Source organism: Molothrus aeneus, chromosome 1 (genome assembly GCF_037042795.1).
Source record: "Molothrus aeneus isolate 106 chromosome 1, BPBGC_Maene_1.0, whole genome shotgun sequence".
NCBI classification, from domain to species: domain Eukaryota; kingdom Metazoa; phylum Chordata; class Aves; order Passeriformes; family Icteridae; genus Molothrus; species Molothrus aeneus.
This window is the reverse complement of record NC_089646.1, coordinates 82,201,883-82,226,873: the sequence shown is the minus strand read 5'-3', so window position 1 is coordinate 82,226,873 and position 24,991 is coordinate 82,201,883. Positions and strand designations below refer to the sequence as shown.

The window sequence follows — 24,991 nt, the reverse complement described above, 5'->3', positions numbered from 1 at the left end:
ACTTCTATAGGAATTTCAGTGAAGCTGATGAGCTTTACTCATTTTCCCAGCCTTTCAAAAACACGTGCTATGTTTCTCTTTTCTAGCCTGCCTTCTAACCTTTCTACACCTTTTCCAAGTTTTAAGACTCCCAGTTGGTTCTGTTAGTAAATCATAACTGATTTTTCCTCAGCCTGGACACTTTTAAAACATCATACTGCTATAGCCCTGCTCTTATTAGACCAACTTTGTACACCCTTTTCTTTGCTGTTGGTTTTACTAACATTGATCACTGTGAAAAGTTTTAGGGAGGACTGAAAGCAACCAGGTATCAAACACTTTTTTTTTCTTGTGATATCTGTTGGTAGATTGGAAGAGTAGAGAGGCAGAGCTTTTGCTTTGCCTTTTTCTTGCTGTATTTTCTTGTTATCCCTCATTTCCTTTGTAGTTCTCTTTCATTTCATGCCTTTGAACTATTTGACTCTTTAGTATATGGGAGAGCTGGCAGCATTGAAAGGGGTATGAGAGATCAGGAAGAAGCTGGATTGATCTTAATGGAGGCATTGGAGAAAGACGAATGGATAACAGAAGTGGACATCTTCTCCATGGTGGAAAAGAATGCCTCCACTGTCCTACCGGGGCACATACCTTAGACTTCAGTTTTGGCTATGTAGTTGTCACATGCAGGTGTGAAGAATGCAGACTGGCACTGAGGGAAGTGAGCAGCAGATTACTCTTGCTCATACCTGCCTGGGAGCTCTCTGTGTTCTGTACTGTGTGTATGCAGCTGCTGGATGGTGAATAGGCTTGCAAGTCAATTCAGAATGGTGGAAAGCCTTACATGGAGATATAATTATGTACCAGCTGGCACGTTTTCAGAATCGCCTACTTACTTATGTGTGCAAAACCTGTGTCCCAAATCTAGTGGCATTTTCTCAAATGTGTGGTGGGGTTTGGAACATAAGCACAGCATCAAATATATATTTTCCTATGTAAAGCAAAGGAATCCCTTCTGCTGTTATGGGTTGGGCTGTACATTTGTTCCATAAGGTTAGTTTGGACACTAGTACCCTTTAAAAGAAGCTGACAGGAGATTCTGCATATGGACTGTGATTTTCTGAAGCTGTTGTTCATGACTAAATAAATGTATTACCTTAAAATGTAGTGATTTTATGGAATTTGACATAGGTCATGTAGATACTCATGAAATACCATCTTGTTAAATCAAATTTCTTGGCTCAACTTGAGCTTTTCTTTTTTTTGCATAATGTCGTGTATATTATACTGTGAATTTTTAGTTCATCAGGACGTAAAAAATCTCTCTGCATTGAAATTAAGGCTCTGTGAGGAGTTTGGCAGATTGTTTTGTAATGCGGGTCATAATCAGAATTCACCAGTCCTGGGATAACTCTTTACTTGTAAATAGAGTATTAATAAAAATTTGAAACTATAAATTTGAAGTAAAATTTGAAAAGTTTGGAGTATTCTCTAGGTCTGAAATCATGACTTAGTATCTTGAAACCACAGTTCTTAAGTCTAATAGAATGTAAATTTTCCAACACTCTTAAAAATGAATTCTTCCTAAATCCATTTTTTCAGTGTTTAGCAATGACTTTCCCATGACAAACTGGTGTGTAACTTTATGCTGAAGACAGTTCAAAATTAAATGCTATTTTTTAAAATCTTATTCCAAAGTGAATTTGACATGCTTCTTTTTTCTTGTCTTGGTGTCTTGCGCAGGTATCGTTTTTCTTGTTCATCATTTTCGTGGTGTACACCATGCTGCCCTTCAACATGAGGGATGCCATAGTTGCCAGCGTCGTGACCTCTGCGTCTCACACGATTGTGCTGAGCGTCTGTCTGTCGGGTACAGCTGTTGTAAAGGAGCACTTGGTTTGGCAGGTAGGTGCTCTCTGCAGTTAATGATTACCTGTGCATTGAGTTGCCTGGTCCATGAGCCAGGAGTGCCTTAGTGGGTACTTGGGAGTACAAACTTAATTCTGTCTTGATTTCTTGATTTCTAAATTGCTAATTCACAGATAATTCACTTTCTAATAAGGAGAGTTTCAGTAATGTTGTGTCTTCCTGAATTACACATGAAAATGGTGGAATCTACAGCCATGTAGCACTTACCAATGCGAAAACTTGAATTGCTTAAAAAAATTATGTGATGCAGCTGTACTGTGGTAGGTGCCCTACCCCTGTGATTTGTAAAGAATGTTGTTCATCTCCTTACCTCATTCAGGCCTTGCTTCTAAGACCAAGGATTTTTTCCAAGTAGCAAAATGTTACCTTTGACGTTGTTCCTTTGAATACACTCAAGTCAGCTGGGTTAAAGTTCTGCTGCGAAGACATTGCACTCTAGAAGTCTGCTCTAGGCCTTGTCCTCCTTCTGTACTTCTCAGCCATTTATAGGAATTTTACTGCCTCATCCTGATTGGTCCCAATGATTGAATGAGTCTGGCTGGCTCAAGACTCCATGACATTTTGGGAACGCATCTGTGTTTGCAGTTGTGTCTTAGATTGTGACTCAACTCTGATAATCTACCACATGACATCCTGCAGATTAATAATCTGTAAAAATTCAAATATTAGGAGTTGTTTTTCCTTACTCTTTTACAGAAGATTTTTAAATGGTGAATTATTATCATTTTAGTTGTAGTGCTGTGACGATCCCAGCTGACATTGATAGAAATCTGTATTTTTTAAGGAAAACGTAGGATTTCATTCTGAAAAACAAAGACGTGTTTGGTTTTTTAGTATAGTTATGCCATGTTAAGGAAACAGATTTATTTTAACTTGTGCATCAAAATGATACTGAATCTTTAAAATAAACACATTTTTATAAGCATACTAATAGAACAAGAAAGAACAGACAATATACTATTTATTATGAGTAGCATTAAGAACAAAGCAAATAATAGTTTTGACTTATCTTTTGAGATACTTATGGCTTACTTTGAGAAACACTATGCCTCAAAGTGATTTTACAAATGTCCTTCCTTGTGACTTGTTGTTCAGGAAAATACATTTTGTTTCCAGTTACGGCTTCAGGAATGTGTTCTATGGAATACTAAAATTGATGTTTGGTGAACAGCATGTTTTCTGAGATGTAATTCTCTGTAGAAATTTTAAATTATGAGCAAGGTAGTTTTGCTTTTCTCTTCCTGATTTGGATTAGTTGAGTGTCTTGTGAAGGTTGTGAAGTTGTGCTGTATGTTAAGCAAGAACTGTGGTCATCTACAGTTAATATAGTATTTAAATAATTCAGTAATACAGTTATTGATACTTGTAGTGGAAAAAATCAGGGAGAATATTACTCTTCAGTTTTTTGTTAACCTATGGCTTTTATTCTGGGCATCAATACACTGCTAAAGCAGTATTAATGTTTGCCACTCCTCTAAAATTGTTTTGGGTTAAAGTTGCTGTTTGCAAAAAATACTTGTTTTCTTGCCTCTCTAGACCATTAACATTTGGTATATGTAAAATAATACTTTCAGAAGATGTTGTATTTTTAGACACATCACCTCTACAGAATCAAAACAAATGAATCAGTCTGTGAGGCAAAACTATTGTCTTTCATCTCTTCTTTAACTTCCTGTTTCATTCAGAAAGAGTGGCAGTCTTTCCACTGTTTGTAAATTTGTTAAGAATGTTTAGTTTTGACTTGTTACTAGTTTTCTATTCTGTCTTTGTAAAATATGTTAAGTGCTATGAATAGCTTGGCAGTTATTGGAGGTACTGAGTGCACTGCATTCTTGAGAATTTGAGGGAAGAACTAAATGATGCTCCCTCATTCCATTTCATTTGCTCTCTGTACATTTTTAGATTACTATAGTTTATACTTTGGAGTGTAAGCAAAAAGTGTCTGTTTTGTGCTCTTTGCTTTTGAAAATCGAGAGCACAAATAAGGGCTCAGGCTAGAGATATTGATGGCACTAAAAAGAGAAATAATACTTGTCAATGATGTACCGGAAGTTCATATAGGATATTATAGTATATATATATATCTCGTATGTGTAGCAAGCATCCTTCAGTAGAGAATACCTGCATCTCCCTTATAATAGCTTCCTATGTTTTGAGACTTTCATTGTATCTTCTCAGAACTTTCTCTTGGCCGAACAACCATTTCAGTCTTTCTTCTTATGTCAGGTTCTCCTGCCTTATCATGCATTTGATAGACCTTTGCTGGACCTTCTTCAGTTTCTCAGCATCTTTCAGTGACTGAATGGCATCCCATAGCATTTTAAATGTTAATCATACCTTCAGTGTATGAGAGAGAAAAATCGATGTCCCGAAGCATCCGCTCATTTTGAAATTTGGCAGAGCCTATCTGACTGGTTTTGTCATTCTTTTGTTATTCTCTCCAAGATTTTACATCAAGAAAGTGTCTTCCTTAAAGCTGCAAAGCTTAGGATGCTCTTGATCCAGGGTCTGTTGCAATTAGAGATACTGAGATAAAGCCTCCTGCTGGGATAAAGAAGGATTCTTTAACAGACTCTGCTGGTTACATGAAGTAGTCTCTGTTTCACCTACATGTCTCTTGGGGAGAGGGAACACACCTTGGTTTAAAAATCGGGAATGATGGAGACGCGCTTCCACAAGCCCTCATATTTTTTCCATGGCTGTTGAGCGCCAGTGTTAGAATTCTGTTCATCTTTTGTATTAGGAATTTGTCTAGCCTTGTCATGCAGCTTCTGGATCTCATTTTTCTGGCTGGTAGGCTGACAGACCCAACAGGATCCAATTTCTGTTCCTTCCATGGGAGTGCTTGTAGACTATCATGAATTTGCATCATAACCTTTTTGTCAGTAAAATAAATGAGTTGCCTGCTTTTGCACTAGCTAAGCCTTCCATTACTTTCACAGTTGTTCTTTGAGTCCTCACTTGTGCTTCATCAACATCTTTCTTGCAGCGTGGGCATTTGCCTTCGGAGGAGCGTGCCAGGAGCAGCTGCAGCCGTGCCAAATGCTAATAGGGACCAGCTCTAATAGGGGCCAGGTCTACAAAGGGGTCAGTGTGCTGCAGCACAGTGAGACACAGCCTCCACAGTGAGACACCCGGCTCAGCCTCCCCTGTATGCTCCTCTGGGGAATTCAGTGCACAGCTGCGGGATCTCTGACGGGAAGGGGGGAAAAAGACTCCTGTGTTCCAGCCTCAGTTTATGAAAAAAAAAAATGACTGTGTATGTATGTCTTGGGGTTTTTTTTCTGTTGAAAGTTTCAATCCTAACCTTTACAAGGCGCACGGTTTGGAATCTGGGACTCTGCCCCCTCTTTACAGGTGAGAATCCTACTGCCAAGCAGAGGATGTTGTTCTGTGTGCTCCAGGACTGCTCTAAGAGAACAGGACTCTAATTCTGCTGTAAAGGCATTTGGCTCAGAAGACTTTCACAACTTTAACATCCCTTTCAGTTATTCCTGGAATGGAAAGTATTTAACTGCCATCTCTTCCTATAAACATATAACCTGTTTTTCCCCAAACAGAACAGATTCTAATCAAATACTTGTGTTTTTCCTGTTCTATTATCAGCTAGTCAACCAGTCTGATCTCTAAAATAAGCTTGATACTATCATTAGAGGTACTTTTGTTCTTAATCTGTTAAAAAAAGACGTAACCAAAATAATTAACCTATAAGCTTCCATTTTTCTTTTCCCCTATGATTTATGTGAGGAGTCTGATTTTTTTATTTTAGTCTTTTAGTTTTACTTTCTCAGCAAGCAATATTGGTCCTCTTGAAATCATTTTTCATGAGCTGTGTCTAAGTGTTTTCCAAACCTTGGCTAAATCACTACAAATTCCCTTTTTACATTTTTTTTTTCTAAAGTAATGTTTTTTACATTAGAGGATTTTTTTGGTGGCTTCTTGCAGCCCTGTAAAAGGGATCACTTTTAAAGGCACACAATTATAGCTAGGCAGGATGCATGTGTGCATACATACAACTTCATATTGGCTTTGGACTATGTTCAGGAATGCATACACCAACAAGAAATAATTTGTAACAACTTTTATAAAAGTCTTTGTTTGTGTGATCTCATAGCCTTAAGATAATATTCTATTGGGGTAGGAGAAAAACAAATGCTAAATGAAAAATTTATTTTCAGAAATATTTGTACTGGGAAATTCCACAGCTTCATCCACAAGGTGTTGTGTATTTGTCATCAGATAAGCTGAGGTCTGCTCTTACAAAATTAAAAATCAATGACTATGGCCTATTCAGGAAAAAAAACCAAACAAATAAACCAAAAAACAGTGAACTGAAAAAGGGAATTAGCTTTATTAAAAAAAAATTATCAATTTCTTCATCACTACACATCTTGAAACAAATTATACCAAAAGCTCATCATCAGAAGTGTAGCATCATTTTCAAAGATGGACAACTTTAGTTTTCATCTTAACAATATATGCCTTTTTCAGTTTAGAAAACTGAGAAACTTAGTTCTAAGTGTCTTAGAACACTTAAATCAGTGTTCTAAACAAAAGGTATATGCCTTTTGCAATATATCATGCAAAAGGCATATACCTTTTGTTTAGAACACTGATTTAAACTCATCTGTTAACTTAGTAAATTTAAGAGGTGAGGATATTTGCAGAAGCTGTTTCATGTAATTGAGTGGCATAGCAGAAAAATAAAAATAAAAAGCACCAGTATTCATTGGCTTATAAAAGAAGAAAATGTACAGCTCTAGGGCTCAGAAATAGAGTAGAAATTGGTTTATGCTGTTATCACACAGTGCAAGAAAAAATAATGTTTATTAAAAAAGTCTAGGAAAAAAGCCTATGTCTTTAAGTACATCCAGTGCTGTATAGCCCCTGAGGCTGTGAAGCTGCACAGTGAAAGTTTAAAGCCCATAGGAACTTCATTCAGTCTGAATGTCAAAATGCTGCTGCTGGGGGCTGAATTTATCCTTTTTCCTTGAATACCTTTATTTTGAAGGAAATGGGGAAGGGTTATTCGTGAAGGTAAAGCAGCTTAAACAACTCCTGCTTTCTGCTGCTCAGTTTCACGAGGTGAATCGCTGTTGTTCCTGCTGCAGGTGTGGAGGGCAGTGACTGCCATGGAAGGACGGAGGCTCTATTCCTTTTATTACTTCTAGCAGCAGCAGCAGTCACTGTCCTGTACCCTGTGCCTTTTTCCTCTGCCCTCCCCACCCTAGCAGCAGTCTGGCTCAGCACATTGTGCAGCAGCTGGGAGCCTGGAAGGCTCTGTCCTGCATTGCACAATGCAGGAGGTGTATTTTTTATGATTGCACCTTTTTTTTTATTCTTGATTTTATACTTTATCTAGGCAGATATTGAAATGCCATCTGCTGTGGGTTTTTAACTAATTTTCACCATCAGCAGATGTACTTTGTGTTTCACTCATTCTTTAAGATAATCTGTTCGGTTTGGATGTGCTTATGAAGAGGCCACTTGCCTGCAAGAGTATAGATACGTAGGAGAACATATAATTGCATTTCAGAGTATTTAAACATAAAGACAGAGAATATGAATGTCTTCCAAAAAGTCCCTGTAGTCTGTAAAGGGAAGACCTGTAATATTTAGTGTGATGGAAGGTTCAGCGATATCCTAGAATCGTATTGTGAAATGAAATCCTGTGTGCAGGTGGCCGTGTGGGTTTTCAAAAGCACCATTTGCCTGCAGCCCAAAGTCAGCATCTAAGAAATGCATAGAGAGTAGTCCTGGTGAGATGCGTAGAAAATCATCAAAGAATAGAAGATACATGATAAATGCCTCTTTTTTTTTTTAAATCATGGAAATATCTGTGTGAGTTCTCAAATAACTCCAGTTAGCATTAATTCTTAAGCTTTACTGAAAGGATTAGATTGACATTTGTGTTAACTTCGTTTAAGTTAATATTTTTATCAGCAGTGAATATTTGTTTATCACTTTCATACTACTTTAGCTTTTCCTGTTCTAAAAATGGCAATTTCTTGTAGCAATTTTTAATTTTCCAAAATAGAAATTAATTTGTTGAACAAGCTCCCAGTCTTTCAGTCTGTCCTTGACATTATAAAATGTATATGTCAGAATGCTCAACCTTGTGGCTACTATACTTCCAAAACTGTAAAAAATTGAAACAGCTGTTAGGAAATTCCAGTACATCTAGGCTGTAACAGCAACTAAACTGTAACCTATACAGCATACCTTTTGTAAGGGGGTTGTACTCCAGATCCTTCTAGAGATGACTTTAATGTATGTAACTGACCAGTAAAAGGTTAAACCCCTGAATTCAGAATTTTGTAATACTGTCCATCCAGATAATTTTTCTTGGGTAAAGAATCTTAGTTACTTCATCTGAGCTAGTTTTGCTGATTTCCTTCCATTTTCACAGATGTTGGCCAGCCTTTTCAGTTACATAGTACTTTTACGTATTGGTATTTTTTGTTAAATTTATTGTGAATTAGTTCTTTTCTTATTGCAGCTGGAACATTAAATTCTGTGAATGATACTCACTCTAGGCATGATGCTTTGTCATTTCACGTACTCAAAGAATTACTGTATAGCTCTACATATCATTTGGAAGGATTCTGTAGAAGAAAAATAGCTTTCACTATCAATATGTGAATACATTTCCCCATCCAGTCAGCCACTTCTAGTGCAGCATAAAATATGTATCAGGAGCACAAACACCTGTTGTGTAGAGAAGACTTTGGTGAGTCAGAATCTACCTTGCAGCTGTTCAAGACCCCATCTCTTGGTAGATGCCTGCAGTAGGATATGATCTTTCTATTTGTCATCTAAGCCCCTGCCATCCATCAGTGCTAAGCTGCTGGTCAAGTAGAAGTCATTCCGCTTCCAATAATCTTCCAAAACCTGCACTCCTGTGCACTCATGGCAGTGCAGGCTCATGCAGGTCCCTGGATAGCCCTTGTTTCCCTCAGCACACTTCTGCCATGTGTTTCAGTAAAATGCTGGCTGCAGAACTGCCTTAACTGCAGCCTCCCAGTGCCCATCTTGTAGGTCCTGTGATGGAATCAGTTGATGCTCCCAGATAAGCATGTGGAAGCCAGAAGCAAAAGAGGTAAAATTCTGCCACGTTTTTGGTTTTTTTTCTTAGCAGCTACAGCTATGCTACTGGTAAAAGGGGAGCTGTTCCTGGCCCTGGAGCTGGTAGCACAGCTTTTGTTTACCTGCCGAAACACCGCTTTTCCCTTCCCCAGACACGGCGGTCAGGTGTCAGCTTCTTCCAAAACACTCCTGACATATTCTGTCCTCTAAGACATGTCAAGGCTCTGGGAAAATACTGCTTTGCCCAGATTGAAATAGTGCTAGTGAGCAAGGTATCAGCTATACAGAAGCAATGATCATGGAACTCAAAACTGCCTTCCAGTTTTACCAGCAGAGACACAGCTGGAGGACATCGCCTGCAAACCTTGAAGTAAACCTGGACCTTGTGCTGGGTGATATTGTTTAGTGGATTGGGGGCTACAGTGGGAGTGCTGGGTGGACCATGGCACTGGATGGTCTTGTAGGTCTCTTCCAGCCCTGATGAATCTATGATTCTGTGAATCCTTCAATTGCTAATTCTTTACAGGGATTGCACCTTTGGAAATTCCACTGCATATTCTTTCCCCTCTCAAGGTATATGTGTTCCTACACACCCAGTGAGTGGCATCATTATTTGTCATTTGTGGGCCTGAAAAGAAATCATGTCTCTTCTGTGCCTCTCTTTAGTTATGTGTAATAAATTATGTTTTTCTGCCATCAGTTTAGAACTGGTTCTGGGTGTACTAAAGACTGTATGCTGCATATTTGCTGCAAAGGTCACCTGCCTGGACTCTGCTAGCTCTTACCTGTTTCTGAGTGGGGCAGTATGAGTTACAACTTTGACTGCAGCAGTGTGCAAACAGCAAAGGCTGTAGTTGATCAGACATAAAGTTATGTTCACGAATCTTTTGCAGTTTTATTTTCTTTGTTCCTTTGAGGATATATTTTCTCCCAGATGTGTGGCAGTCTATCAGCTCAGAAGCCACAAGAACACACAGGTCTGAAGTAAGCAAGCTGTCTCTGTCCCAGGTTAGCTCAGGTCCACAGGCTTTGGGAGTTCAGGCTGTGTGAAAGCACTTATGTTACTCTGAAAAGACAAAGCTGTGCAGAGATCTGTCTGCATCTGAACCTTAGGCCAGCTTCTTTGGATATACAATAGCACGTTTAATCCTAAATCCTTTAGTCTTTTAACAAATAATTAAGATTTACCAATGCTGAAATAGCATACATCTGCAGAAGATTCAAATGCTTATGGGTGCCCAGAACTTAGGCTGATAGGCCATCATTGATGGAAGACTCAGCAGGCCAGGAAACAATCATGCTAAAGGAGCAAAGTCACCCTAAAGGACTCCAGCAGATGTTTTGCTCTTGTTGGATGCAAAATACCAGCTACTCAAGATCCCAGTGCCTCTTGTTCAAAAAGTTGTTGCCACTATGTCTGCTGCAGAAGAGAATGAAAAGAACGACTTGAAAGTTCATTAGGTCAGTTTTAAACTGGGGAAGTTTATTGCAACATTGATGAATGCAAATGAGTAGGTCAGATTCTGAAGCATGAGATTCTGAGTTCTTCAACACAGGCACACTTTTGTGTTTTAGAAGCCAAAACTGAGTTTTGCTCCAAAGAGATAAATCAAGCTTTGCTGTGAAGAAAATTGTTCATTTAAAAGATTTCTAATAACCACTTAAACAATCTTCTTTGTCTTGAATACTCTCTCACTTTTTATGGTCCTAGTTTTGTAGCCTCTCTGTCACAGTAATATTACTTCAGGTTAACCACAGCAGGTTAACAGTCTGTCCTATTAAAGTGTGTCCTAGTGTCATTTGCTACACTTTGCCCCTAGGCACGTAGACATGAGATCCTGCTCAAGTTATTTTCAGACAGGAAAAGACTGATGAGCATTTACTCACATCTGTACTTTTAGTAAAACTGTTGGGATTATTTGAGGAGGTTTGCAACAGCTTATGTGAGAGAGCGTCACACTCTGAATGCAAATATGAGGTGTGCAATTATCCTGTTGCCTCTGGTATGTAGGTGATGAGATAGAGTTTTAGCTTCTGATGGAAGTCAGCTGGGGTTTTGCTGATGCTCTCTGAACGCTGACTGCTGCTGACCTCCATGTACACAGACAAGCACACTGCTTGGGCTGTGGAGTGAGTCATTAAAATTTGGCCTCTGGAAAGAACAGGACAAATAGTGACATAGTGACAAGGAGCAATGCTCCCAGGTGGTCTGCCTGCTCCAGCCAGCTCACACAGGCCACTGGGCAGGAGCAGAGAGAGGAGCTGGAGTTGTCCCTGTGTGACACCCAGAGAGGCTGTTGCTGTAGTGACAGTGTCCTCAGGGTCCAGCAGGGCAGCAAAGTTGTAGCATTCCAACCCCAGTTCTTTTGCCCTAACAGTTTATTTAGATCCACTCATTTATCATGTTTAATTTATTTTGTAACATCAAATACAGTCAGGTTGGTTAAAATCCTTAGGGCTTATCTTGCCTTCCTCCTTCCCTCTTTCCCTTTCTTTTTTAATAAAATAAGCATAGGATAGCAGTCTTGAAATTGGAGAAATGGCCACAATAAAAAAGAAAGTACAGCAAAAAGGAAGGGACAGAGAAGAAACATTAAATTATCTGTGCAAAAATGGTAACAAAAGCATAAATGCTGATAAATAGGAGAAGTAGAATACTGAAAAGTTGAAAGGTGGGTAATGAGGCACCTTTAATAATGTTCTCTGTTATTTGCGCTAAGATTTTGCTTTATTTTCTGTTCAGTCATCAACAATGATACAGTTTTTTTTCTGCTATCCATCATTTAGACAGTAAATGTTTTCCTTGGGTATTTGGAACTTTCTCACCTCAGTTCAGTTTATTGATGCTGCACCAATGATCTCTGAATGCAGAGATGATTCCCATTCTACTCTTATTGGTATTGACTGCATCACTTCAGAATCTCTTTCACATGGTGCACACATAGTCCCTGAAATAATTATCTAGTTATTTTCTCTGAACTGTATTATTTCAGCTTCTGTGGAACTGCATTTGCTAAAAATATTCTTGAGTCAAATCCTGGGGCTGCACACAAGCAGAGCTGGCCTGCCTGGGACAGTGGGGGATCAAGCAGTAACCTTTTTAAGCATGTTCTGTATCCTCCCTGGACCTACCTGTGCTGCCAGTCCTGGGCTTTGTTAGTAAACTTTAAGGTTAGAATCTCAGAGTTCAAGGTTAGAACAGAGTACAAATAAAAATCCCACTCTGCAACCGTCTTTTCCTCAGCACAGTCAGTTCTAAACCCAGCTCTGCATTTGAACTGACTGGTGCAGGTCTTGAATGAGAGACTGATACTGATGTGTCTTGAGTGGCAAATTTCTGCCCCTTTCCCTCTTCTGAGAGGAGGAGACCAGAGGCAGGAGCAGGTGTGCTGAAGAGCCATTTTAGTCCTGCTGGAGCAGCCTCAGCAGTGACTCCAGTCCTTCTCATATTACTACTGGGATAATCATTGCAGCTACAACCAGCTGGTCCTCTCTGGAAAAAATGTGTCTCTACACACTGGATTTGGATATTTTGGATATTTTCCTTGTCTCAGCCTTTGGCTGACATCCATTGTCTGAGCTTTCTAAACTCCACTGACTCTTAGACTGCATCAGCTATTACATCAATGTTAATTAAAAGCTCATCTTCAGAAATATGAAGGAGCAGGGAAACAGTGACAGAGGAACTCCAATAACCTAATCGGAGCAAATTGGACACTCAGCTGACTTAGGATGGGATATTTAGGAGAGGAACCAAAGTGTGGAAAAGCAGGGATCATAGTGGTTTGGAGGAGGAACAAATTTGAGAGAATAGATGAACAAGGCAATAAAAGCAGATGACCATGTGTTAAGAGGCTGTGGTCAGTACTGTTATCTGGCCATGCCCTGTCCTGTCTACCCACGCTGTTTGTCCTGTCTTCTTCTCAACCTCCATTCTGTGTGCATGGGCCTATGTGTGTGGGGAGACGATGGAATGGAAGCCTTGTGTCACAAGGTCCCTCCCGGGTGTTGTAGTGGAGCAGCTGGAGAGAATGGAGAGGTCTAAGTACTCTCTGGTACTTTGGGGGATGTGGGTCAGAGGGGCTCAAGGCCTGGGGCAGCTGTGTGTGTATTTTGTGAGTGTGTATCAGCTCGTGTGATCACTGGTCAGGCCACACTAGTGGTGAGTGGGAGATGAGGCCATGAGCCTGGGTTGGATACGGGAGAGGTTAGAGGCCATGTGGCTTGAATGCTGGAAGAAGCAGGGAGTCCAAGCCAGACCAGAGACAGATTTGTTTGTGCAGATGGAAGATGGAAGATGATGGGCTGGCTATTGAACAGATCTGTGGCTGATTCCTGGAGGGATATATAATGTATCTTTGTATGTATTCTGTGCTAAATTGCCATCATCCTGGCCAGCCAGAGAGGGGAGCAGGACCAGGATGTTGGTGTAGCTTGTGTTTGCTTAAGTAATGCATTGATCTTGTGTTTTTTGGTCTGCGTTGATCTGTGTGGTTGGCTATTGGTTTGTGTATAAATGTGTATAAATGCACTGTATGTAGTTGAGACTGGATGGATGTAGCGATGTGGTGCTGCAGCAGCTTTGCCTCTGTCAGACTACCAGATTCAGAAACCTCCAACATAAACCAGAGCCACATATTTTCAAATGGAATTCCATATATTCATAAACAGCATTATGACTTTTGCCTAGGAAGTGGTTTTCTTGGTGAACTCGATGAATCTTTGACTTTAATATCTTCATAGTGAATAACACAGGGACAGTTTCTACTCTGGGCATCCCTTCCCTTCATATTCACACATGGGATGTGGTAAGCCCTGAATCCATAAGCCATGGTCATCATGAGAAAACATTAAACTTTCATATCTCCTTCTGGGAGTTGCAGGCATATTATTGCATGATGAGGTAGTTGGTTTTTCACTATACGTTTGCTGATCAGCATCAGGGTTTCAGGCAATCACAATAGTATCAGAGTTAAAGAAGAAGTGTGGAAATGCTGCTCCATAATTACTGAACTGGTATGATACCTGACAGTGAAGAATTGCTGCAGGCAGATGCTCTGAGGATACGGAGAGAAGGGAAAGATTTTCTGATGCAAACTGCCTAAGCAGGCAGTGCTGTCCCTAGAGAGATGTTGAGCATTCAGGTAGCAGAGCACATTTTTTCCCTCTTCAATGTCACTGAAAGAAATATAAGGATACAGAGCAGAGGTGAGCTCAGAGTGTTGGAGTCAAGCCAGAAAAGTTGTTAAAAATTTTTGAGAAAGATTGAATATTGCTTGTGAAAATAGATTTAGAGTAATGAATGCTCTTTCTATCCCTGAAATACCTGACACAGTTCCCTATGTTTTTATTAGAAATTTATATTAACTGTTATTTAGTTTGTTAAAACAGCTCGAGCAAGGTAGTGGTGCTGAGAGTCTCATTCATGCTAGGCTCAATTTGGATGATTTGATATGAAGCATAATGGGTGTATCTCAGAGAACTGAGGAGCTGAGAGGTAGGGCAAGAGTTGGACTTAAGTGCTTCAAGGTGATTCTCCTCTGTGTCTGCAATGCTTTTTTGCAGTTGTGATGTGTGCAGTTAAATTGGCTTCTTTTGCACTTTTCTTAAATAGGTCTTCCCTTCCTGAAGACTAGAACTGTTTGCCATCATGCTGATAGCTCTGAAAGTGGCACCCTTTGGTTAGCATTGACTACAAACTAGCAAAAGTCAGAAGTCTGAAGATATTCAAGAAGCATCTGGACACAATCCTGTGCTCTGTGGTCTAGGATGATCCTGCCTAAACAAAGAGTTTGGGCCAGATAACGCATTGTGGTCCCTTCCACCTGTAACCTTCAGTGATTCTGTGAAGTCTGCCATTTTATTTTAGCTTTCCAAATTCAAATTTCTCCTTGTAAATTGCTGGAAGCTTTCTCTCAAGATTTGTGTCTTTCTACTTCCCTCACACCTTAGTTTAAAATCCATTTGGCTTATTTTTTTTCTTATTCTTTCTTACAAACCTGTTTTTTGCTTCTTTTTCTGGCCTAGCTGGGCCTTTAAAAATTTTTAATTTATGTGGTTTTTTTGTTAATTCTTCAGTATAGTTCATCCTGCTTATCAGATTCCTGTGACAGAGAGTTCATCAGCTCACCTGTGTTGCAAGAACCATCTTTTGATTGTTTCAAACTTGTCATCTCTTTGCATCCCCCAAACTCTTACACTGGAAAAGATTGAACAGTTGAAGAGCTCAGTTCACCCTTTCCAGATAATTTATGATCTTATAAAACTCTGTCACACCTCCTCTGTAATTTCTTTCCCAGGCTGCAGAATTGAAAATTATTTATCTTTCCTTGTTTAGAAGCCATTCCATACCTTTGATCTTCCTTATTGCTTTTCTCTGATCTGAAAGTTTTCTCTTACACAATATGAAAGCACAGTCTCTAAGACAGAAAATCCATTAATACTTCATAACATGCTTGTTTAGTAAAGAAGTAGGTCATTGTAAATTCTGATGACCCTGAATAAAGAGGAAAAAAATGACTAGCCTTATGCTCAAGGCAAGCACAAATTAGCTGAAATGGTACTGGTGAAGGAAATGAAAAATCTGTGACCTGACCCATGCAATCTTGAGGGGAAGACTGGGAACATTTTGCTTAACAAAATGCACATGATTCTGTAGCTTGTGAAGGAGGTTCAGAAGAACTGTTATGCATTAATTAGGGTGAAGTAAGAGAAGTAAATATGTTCACTTTTCATGTCAGAAGCTAAAATGTTGAGGTCTGCTTGTACTAAAAATAATTCTAAAGGAGAAAATAGTGGTTCTGATTATACTGTATTATGCTAAGACCTAAGCAGCTAGGTTTGTTTCTGCAGGGTTGTTGCTTATTGGATTATTATAATTTTTTTTTAACAATTCCAATTTAAGAGTTGTGAAGCTGAATATGAAAAACAAAATTTTACTTCTATACCCATATTACTAGGGATGTGGGAAATGAAAAGCAAAGAAGCAAAGAATCCTTCCTATATACCAGGAGGAAAAAATTGATATTTCTTTTTTTTCTAAGTAACTCTATTCCTCTTTATAAAACATGTATTCACCAAAAGGACATATAAATAGAAATGAATTAAAAAAAAAATAAAATTGCAGTGTATCTGAATGATAATGCTGTTACTGTCTCATTAACTGGATGCCAAAAGAAGGCAGTGATAATTGTGTAGCTGCTGCTAAGAAAATTTTCAGAATGCATTATGGATGTTGTGCCTCATCCTGACAAAGTCAGTTCACAAAAGAGCAATAAGCACTGTCTCAAAGGAGTGTTATGTTTCAGATATTAAAATCTTCCCTTAACAAGCGTCCAAGACCTAGATCAAAGTAGAACTACAGTGGGTATGGGCTTGAAACTCATACATATTTTCTTGAACTCAGGATTGCAGATCTGTTCCTATTTTGGAAATGAGTTAATTCCAGTATTTTTCAGGGAAAGTTCACGGTATGTTCTGTGGTATTCAGCATTTTAGCAGAGATAAAATGCTTTGCATTATGTGATGTCTTGACAATATTAGTGCCTGTATGTGTGTATATATAATATGCAAAATTAAATATATATATAATGTACATAATATAGATAAATACATAATTTTTTTCCTCTTCTACACATGGTTTTTTTTAATAGCAAATCAAAGTCTCTGGACTATACTGTTGTGTTTCAGCTGTGGTTAGTGAGGTGTTTTGATTACCCAAGTACAGAAGCCTTCTTCCCACAAATTCTGTTTCTTCATCAAGTTCTTGTACTTTGCCATGACATCAGCAATGGGCCATCAAGTTGAACTACTCATAGCTTAAATCACAGAGGATGTGAACACAGTGCTGCCTCTGAGAGGGGCAGAACAGGCTTGGACAAGAAAGTCGTGTGCATACCCCCTAGATTGAGACTGTCAAGGTTCAGTTTTCTTTCGCTGCCATTTCCACTGTTTAAGGGAGGTGGAGAAAGCTGTGGTAAGGGACAGTGCTAAACCACAGTGTACATGGAAAACTAATAATTTATTTTTAAAAGTTGTTAAGTCTCCTACACTGTTACACTTATATAAGCAAGCTCTTGGAAATAGAACAGCAAATATGATTAATGCTGTTTTGGGTGGTTTTGTTTTCCCCTTTCCCCATAGTGTTGTAGAGAAATTCAAAGACATTTAACAGAAAGCTAATTCTCCTTTACTTCTATGAACTTTGTTGAACTGGATGAAAAAAGAAAATAAATCCAAAGCTATGTGCAGTTACATAGCTACTTTAAAATTCTATGTTTTACAGCGATAGAGCAGTAATAACATTTCCTCAGTGCCAAAGTGCCATGTTACATTGCTTTGGGATTCAGAAGAGCTGACCTCTGTCTCTTTGGCTTCATCTCTTGAAGTCCTGTTGATTTATTTGAAGTCCTTTGAAGTGTTATCTTTATGCTCTATGCCTCCATTAATTCAATTTCTTTATTGGTTAAAGGCTGATTTTAATATGTGGAGTCATACAGTTTGACCTCAAACATCCTATGTTACATTTGTAGCATGAGGACAATTAATGCAAAGGAAAAGCTCCGATCTGGAGTGGAAAATAACATCTTGCATTTGGCCATATTCTTGTCTATTCTGAACAGATCTGATGAATATCATTATGTATTTTAAGATCTTTCATATGGTACATAAAAAATCATCTTGCTTTCTTGAAGTTTTAAAAAATTCAATGTAACTTAATGGGTTTCCTTATTGTAATTTTGTTTGTTGTCTCCACCTGCACTGTGGGCAATTTAATTACTTTGCACCTGAAACATGAAATGTGTTGTATCTTCAGCATGAGGCTGGAAATCATTATAACCTTTACTTGTCCAGGGCCAGAAAGTACCTTAGGGTCTAAAGTGTGCTGTTCAAGTAGAAGTAAAGACTAATGTGTAGATTACAGAGCCAGAAGGAGCTGCAAGGATCATCTGGTGCCACAGTGTTTCTGAGATCAATATTGTGTTCCTCACCTGACAATTCTCATCAAGGTTTTTTGGCTCCCTCCCCATGCAGTTAGTGTTGATGGTGATTGCCTTTGACAACCCTTGAAAGCAGCACAGAAAGAAGAAAAGCAGCAAAATCTGTTTCTGCTCGTCTATCACACAGCTTCTAAAGAGCCTTTCTGTACCCGCACTGATGCTGCTGTACCTGCTCTTTAAAACCCAGATTGATTTGTGTCTTAACATGGAGGAAATTCGATTCCAACTTGTGAATGGACTTTCCTGTCATCATTAAGACTCGGAGACGTTTGCCATGACCTAGGTCACGCTGACCTTAATTAAAGACCAAATCACCCTGTCTCAGCTAACGTCACACACTATTTTCATAGTCCCTTGCTGCAGTAGTTCCTCAGAAAGCTAGCAACTGAGCACAGCACAGGCAAGGAAAAGACATGCAGTTAACTTGTTTCCAAAACATCTTTATTCAAATGTGATTTAAATTTCCTCAGTTATGGAAACATTTCACATGATATGATAGAAGTTCCTGTAACTACCATAAACATGCTAGATGGGAGGCAAATCTGGAGTATTTAATTTGTTTATTTATTTTTAACAGCAGTAACATGCATGTCTCATCCAAAATGCAGCACATTAAACTTAGTCATTTTCCACCTACTCTCCCTTTTGTGTTGTTCTTTTTTTTTTTTTTTCCCCTGCAGTTCCTGTATTTAATGCTCTTTTGTGTAGCCTGTAAATTTCTTCCTTGCCTGGGGATCCACTCTGGTATGGGATCAGGGGCAGGCTGCCTGGGCCTCATAGAGGAGAGGGGTGTCACCCTAGTTTTTAAGATTTTCTAAGCTTTCTGATGTTGACATTCTTGTAGTGAATTTTCTCACACACTTTCTGTAAATAACTCATTGTTTTGCATTCCTTTATGGAGGAGGAGAGAGTTGATAGACTGTTAGTTCAACCAGTGGCATTGGAGAAGTGCCACTGTCATCCTCCAATCCACTGTCACTTTTAGAAAACTATAAATGTTAGAGTCAGAAAATAAACTGCCCTTTTTTCTCTTTCACCTTAAGAACAGTGTAAACATGTGTTCCTTTGTGTCCTATAACGACAGAGGGGAATGCAGCAGAGGCAAGGGCAGTGTCCTTGTGGGGCACCACCTTCTCCTACTCCCTTCCCCAAGGAAAGGAGTGCCAGCCCGCAGGCACCACTGCATCCCATCACGTGCTCCAGAGCAACATGGTTGGCAGCTCTGTAATCTGCTAAATTTGTTCTACTTTTCCTGTCATGGGTGTATCATTAATTTTCTTTGAAAAACAGGGATTGTGAAGAAGACAGGTTGTTTAATGGGGGGTAGGATATAATATTTTTGATATTTCAAATATCAAGCTATTGAAACAAGCAGGAAATGCCAAATGTGGGGAGCATAAAAATTATTTATGTGCCACAAAGTATTAATTTTGGGAAAGGTTTAGCATCCAGGATTCATCTTACAGCCTGGTCTATAACTGTGAGGGATTTTCTTAGACATGTCCATGACAGTCTTGGTGTTTTTATAACCACCTTGGTCAGCACCATGTTTTAATTTGAGTCTTTAAGATAGTTGATTTGATTTGAATATTTCTCCCAAGTATGAATAAAATAGAAGTTAATAGAGTGAATATAACATAAACATATTTTAAAATTTTATACATTTCCTTCTACTGCAAGATAATTTATCAATAATTCTAACAATTTTTTTTGTTTTACTATCTTCTGTTACTTGGCAGTAACTCAGTTACTCAGTCCTTAATTATCCATCTGACACTAGTCTCTAGTTGGGGTAGATTAATTTTGTTCCTTCATCCATAATAGAAATTTTCAGTGTATTTCCAACTATTGTTCTATAGTTTGTTTATTTCATATGTTTTTTTAGCATATGAAATTATAATTTGGTGGGTTGTGAGGTGGTTTGTTATTATTAATTTTGTTGGAATTGACTACTGGTGGTTGTTTAGATTTATCCCTTGAGCATTTTCAAACTGACTCTGAGCATGTTGCTCGTGATAAGTTCTGTATTAAATACTAAATTAGTGTTGAAAGTCTGGTAGAGAATCATTTAAATATCAGATTAATATTGCCTACAATATATAATAGCAGGCAAGCCTCTAAAGAACTTAAGGAGGAGTAGACTGCTGAATAAATATTTGTTAAATCCAGCTAGATCTTTCTTGAGATGCTAATTTGCTGTCTCTCAGCAAATCAGCATCTCAAGTATCTTTCTTGAGATGCCATGCACTAATTTGCTTTTAGTGCACAGTTATTAAATATATTAATGAACTGTTCTAATTCTGTTTTTGTGTCTTACTAGTTTAATTCCTGCTAACTCTTTGAATATTCTTTGACCATTGTGGTAATTGTTTAAAAAAAATCTTAAGTGCCATTAATTTAATCATTTATTGAACACATATATTGTTCAACAAGTAAGAAATGTCAAAAGTCCAAGTGAAACCTGCAGTATTTAAAAGCATGGAAGCACTTACTGTCTTTTCACTTAAGTTGGAGTATTGATTTTTAAAATCTGGATAGATTTTGGCTGCCTCTCATCTGATATTTATTTAGTAGGTGTGAGCCAATCACAAAAACAGATAGTGTCATTTCCATGCCTGTAATCTGCTAAAACTGCTCTTGGAACACAGCTAGTCCAATAGCTCCCTGTAAAACCTGCTTAACATCCCTTATTTTTACCTATTGGTTGCCTGGATTATCTGTGAAGAAAGCAAACCATAGAGACATTTCATTTAGTAGCAGTACAACTTTGATACCATTTGCAAACAAACAGAATTTTACTCCAGACTTACTTTCCAAAGTATAATAATTTTTTTTTAGGTTGGGAAGGTGACACAATCTTCACAAAAGTTGAAGCAATCTGCATGAGAGAAGTAACTGCATTATGTCTATGTGTACTTCAAGGGGGTTTTCTGGCACAGTTCTACATCCATTAAGCAGGTTTTGCCTGAAAACAAAAAGTTCTGTATAGAAACACTTAGAAGATTATGAGCTTTCAGGTATTAAAAAACAAGGCAAAAGTAACTTTGTAGTATTTTTTTAGCACTTCCCATTACTCTATAAAAGATGCTTTTGAGCTTTAAATACAGGAAATTCCAGAGGAAAAGCATTTTCCTTTGTAGCGTTTGAGTTAGTTGCATTCCTGGCATACATGATGCAGAACCACTGCATCAGATTGCTGCTTTTGCAGCTGCACTTCAGTGGAAATTGGTTGATCCCTTGGCTGTGTACATTTTCATTAGACTGGCACGGTTCATTGTTATATCTTGACTGTTACTGCACCTACCTGTGTGTGTGGGGCTGCATCTGTAGTGCTTTGGTCAAAGGTACTGCAGGTAGCCAGCACCTGTAGGCAGCTGGGTGAGACACCTTCCCTGCTCACTCTTGGGACAGCTTGCTCCAGCTGAAGGGCAGCCTGGTCACCAACCACACTGGCTGGAAGAATGTTAAGGACAATACTATCCTTTTTCCAAGCTTTTCTCTCCACACATTTTTTATCTTGTTCCACTGCTTTTGAAAGGAGTAGACGACTACTATGTGTAATACTTGAGGTATGGTCATGTTGCACTTTGTAATAGCAACGTTTTTGGTTCACTGCTATGAGCTACATCAAGCAGTTCCAAGCCTGGATAGTTTCCAGTATGGCAGAAGTGGGATTCAGGGTAAACTACACTCATGATCCTGAACTAATTCTTCTCTAAGAGTGTTTTGTACAGCTCAGTAGTTTACCTCAAAACAGAATTGTATGACGGTGGTGTGCAGCTTCAACTCTGTCCCAGAGAGGGTAACAGCATCACAGCATGTTTTTCATGACATCACAAGGAACATCTGACAATCAGAATTAAGGGTAGGCAAGTGGTAATAGGATTGAGAGTTATCTATACTGGAGCATGTGATTTAATTTGGGAAGGGCTGCTGGGACACTTAATGCTATAGTGTGCTGGCAGTGATAAACCACCACTGCTTTACTGTTGAGTTTGGTGTCCTTGGTCAAAGAAATTTATGCCCTGAGGATTTCAACTCTGGGGCTTTGGATTTTGATCTTGCAGTTTTGTGGTTAGCTATCTCCCACACAGATCCACCTTGAAAGGATGTGTAGTACAATTTGTAATACACCAATGTCTCTCAATCATGCTCATTAGTTGCAGGCTGTGTAACTGATTTGTAGTGTTTGCCTTTTAGTATATGGCAGTGCAGCTCATTATTTTCTAAAATGATGTTTTGTTTAGGCTTTTACCAAACTAATAAAACAATGCTTTTTAAGCAGGATGTGTTTTGATTAAGATGAAACAACCATTATTCATCAATTAAACACTTCTTAGTATTGTAGGGGTTTTTGACAGCAGTGTTAACTGTTTGATCATTAAAAAATATTTAGGATTAGATAGGTAATGATATATTAGATAGGTATTTTTGGTAGTTTTAGAATTTTATCTTACCTGGAATTAAATGGGTCATTTTTTTTCCAAACTAAATCCAGCATTTTAAAGTGGAAATATATTTTATGTATAAAAATGATCTCCATTGTTTGCAAACATATCCTAAATTATATGGAAATTAGTGAAAGATTTGGTGACTGTATGCATCTTTTTGTGTCACTTAAAAAAAACGTTTCAACATATTTTGTAATTTTGCTTTCTTAGGGAAATAAGTCTGAAAGTAAAAAAAAAATCTACTTTCCTAGGAATTAGCACTGATATTAGTCAAAACGGCACTTTGCCTAAGTTCCCACTATTATATCATCTGTGCAGTTTAAAAGATGAACTTATTAGTACTTCATGTGACAGTTCATGAACTTTTGGATTTTCACCAATATATGGATATTCAATGAAAACTGTTTTGCACATATATGCTAAAGCTGATACTTACAATTATATTTTAGTATAGTCAAATAATTTATTCTGCAAGATGATGCACAGATGTAACTTGTTATTCATAAAAGCATATAAAAAAGCTATGATTGAAGGCCAAGTTTGGAGACATTGGTGAGTTCTAGAAATGATTATATAGATGCAACTCTTCAGCATTAATCCATGTGAAACAGTCCTGGTGTGTAATTATAGTACCTGGAAATTATGTTTTTAAAAACTATAAATGCTTCATTGCACATTTATTCTGTAAATAAAAGATACTTTGATGAAACATGGATGAAACTCGATGTGTTAATTGATCAGAATGTTCCTATTGATGGGTCTCCACTATGGAAGGAGGCTAGATAGCATTGACATTATGTCCTCTTCCTGCCTTAGTGTGCTATTTTAATGTGTACCAAATAGAAATATATCTCATGAATTCAATCTTCCCTGTCATTGCTTGTTTATAAAGCTCTTATGTTTTCAGTACCTGAATCCAGTGAAATTGCTTGAAAATATTGAAGGCAGTGAACTAAAGTTCATGGGTGAATCATATTATTTTAGTGAAAATTGACTGAATTGAATGGCATTTCTTTTCCGAGCTCTTTGCAGGGAAGCAATAAGGGACAGAGCAATAGGGCCGGGGTGACTGCTCTGATTTTAGCCCCACAGCACTTGAGCAAGGCAAGCCCAGAGACCATAACCGGGTTCAACCAAGAGACAAGACCTATAAAAAGCAAAACCAAGACAGGTGCAAGGTCAAGCCAGAAAGCCCATGCATAGGTCAGGATCATATCCAGCAATTTATGGGCACATTCCCAGTGACAAGGCAGGGCTGAGGTCAAGTCAGTCCACAGCTCAAGGGTGTCTGTGCTCAGGCTCAGCTTAGCTGGAGACCAGCATTCCTCCAGTCCAGCACAGGCAGGAGCTAAAGGCCCCAGGCTGTGCTTGTGTAGAGCTCCTGGGCCTGGGGATGTCACTAGAAACCCCAGGTGAGGCTGGGGAGGGCTGCTAGGGTTTATGAGTGTGCCCAAAACCCTGTCACATCAACTGCTCCCTCCTCAGCCACAAAGTCAGTCATTTCATCACATAAAGGTTGTCCAGGCATGATTTCTCCTTTGTAACTCTATGCTGGCTAATCCCAGTCACCTTATTGTCCTTTATAGGGTTGGAAATGGTTTCTAGGAAGGTTTGTACTCTCACTTCCCAGGGATCAAGGTGATGTTACCTTCCTTGAGGACAGGAGTGATATTTGCTTTCTTGCAGAACTCAAGAACCTACCCTGGTCCCCATGAGCTTTTCAAGGCACTCAAGAGGGGCCTTGTAATGATATCAGCAGGCTCTCTCAGCTCTTGTGGTTGCATCCCATCGTGTCCTTGGACTGGACTGTCAACTGGATCTCTGCTGAGGTCTCTAACAAACCAATAAGAAGAATACTGTGCTGAATCTTTTGCATCTGAGGCCATCTCCAGGCATGCTGATTTAGAAAAGATGATCAGGATTCTGTGATATGCAAACATGGAGAGAATACAAATCAAAAGAGAGTTTTTGATGTAAAAATGGCAGATAGCTTTTGGAAAAAACCCCACCAATTCTTCTTAACAAGAGAGGACAATTATCCTTATAGATAATTTCTGATTTTGGTGGTGGTGTTGTATGTTAGACAGTGGCCCAGAATGCTTCTCCAGTTTCAGAGCTAATGAAACTCCCTTTCTGTGATAAACTTTCGCTAACACAGACTGCACTTCATTTTCATTAATTACCTTCTCTCTTTAGGATGAATTCAGACACTAAATTACAGTTTCCTTTTACCTGGGAGTCTGAAACTTCCCAGTGCAGGATGAGATGAAAAGAGGAGTGTTAAGATTGTGCTAGAGGGAAAAAATACATTTTCAGGAAATAATCTCTGGGGCTCTGTAGCAGTGCACTCCCTTGGTGTGTTGTCTACAAACCTTTTTTTTTTGTCACTTGGCAGGCAATAAGCATGATCATCACAGTGCTAATTAAGAAAGCTCTGCACATTGCTGCTGTCTGGAGTGGGGATACACCTGCCCTTAGCCATACTGACAAATGTTGGCAGCTCCACAAAACTCCAATAAAAAGTCATGCAACTGTTTTCTTTGTCAATGT

At 38.7% G+C, this 24,991-nt stretch overlaps 1 protein-coding gene across 1 annotated transcript in view; it reads left to right on the top strand.

Moving 5' to 3' along the window:
• The window catches only part of ADCY2 (adenylate cyclase 2), a 209,345-nt gene that overhangs the window by 62,127 nt on the left and 122,227 nt on the right, over window positions 1-24,991 (top strand). The window contains exon 3 of the mRNA XM_066559969.1: window positions 1,720-1,881. Coding sequence (XP_066416066.1) covers window positions 1,720-1,881 — 162 coding nt within the window. The remainder of the gene's footprint in view (window positions 1-1,719; window positions 1,882-24,991) is intronic.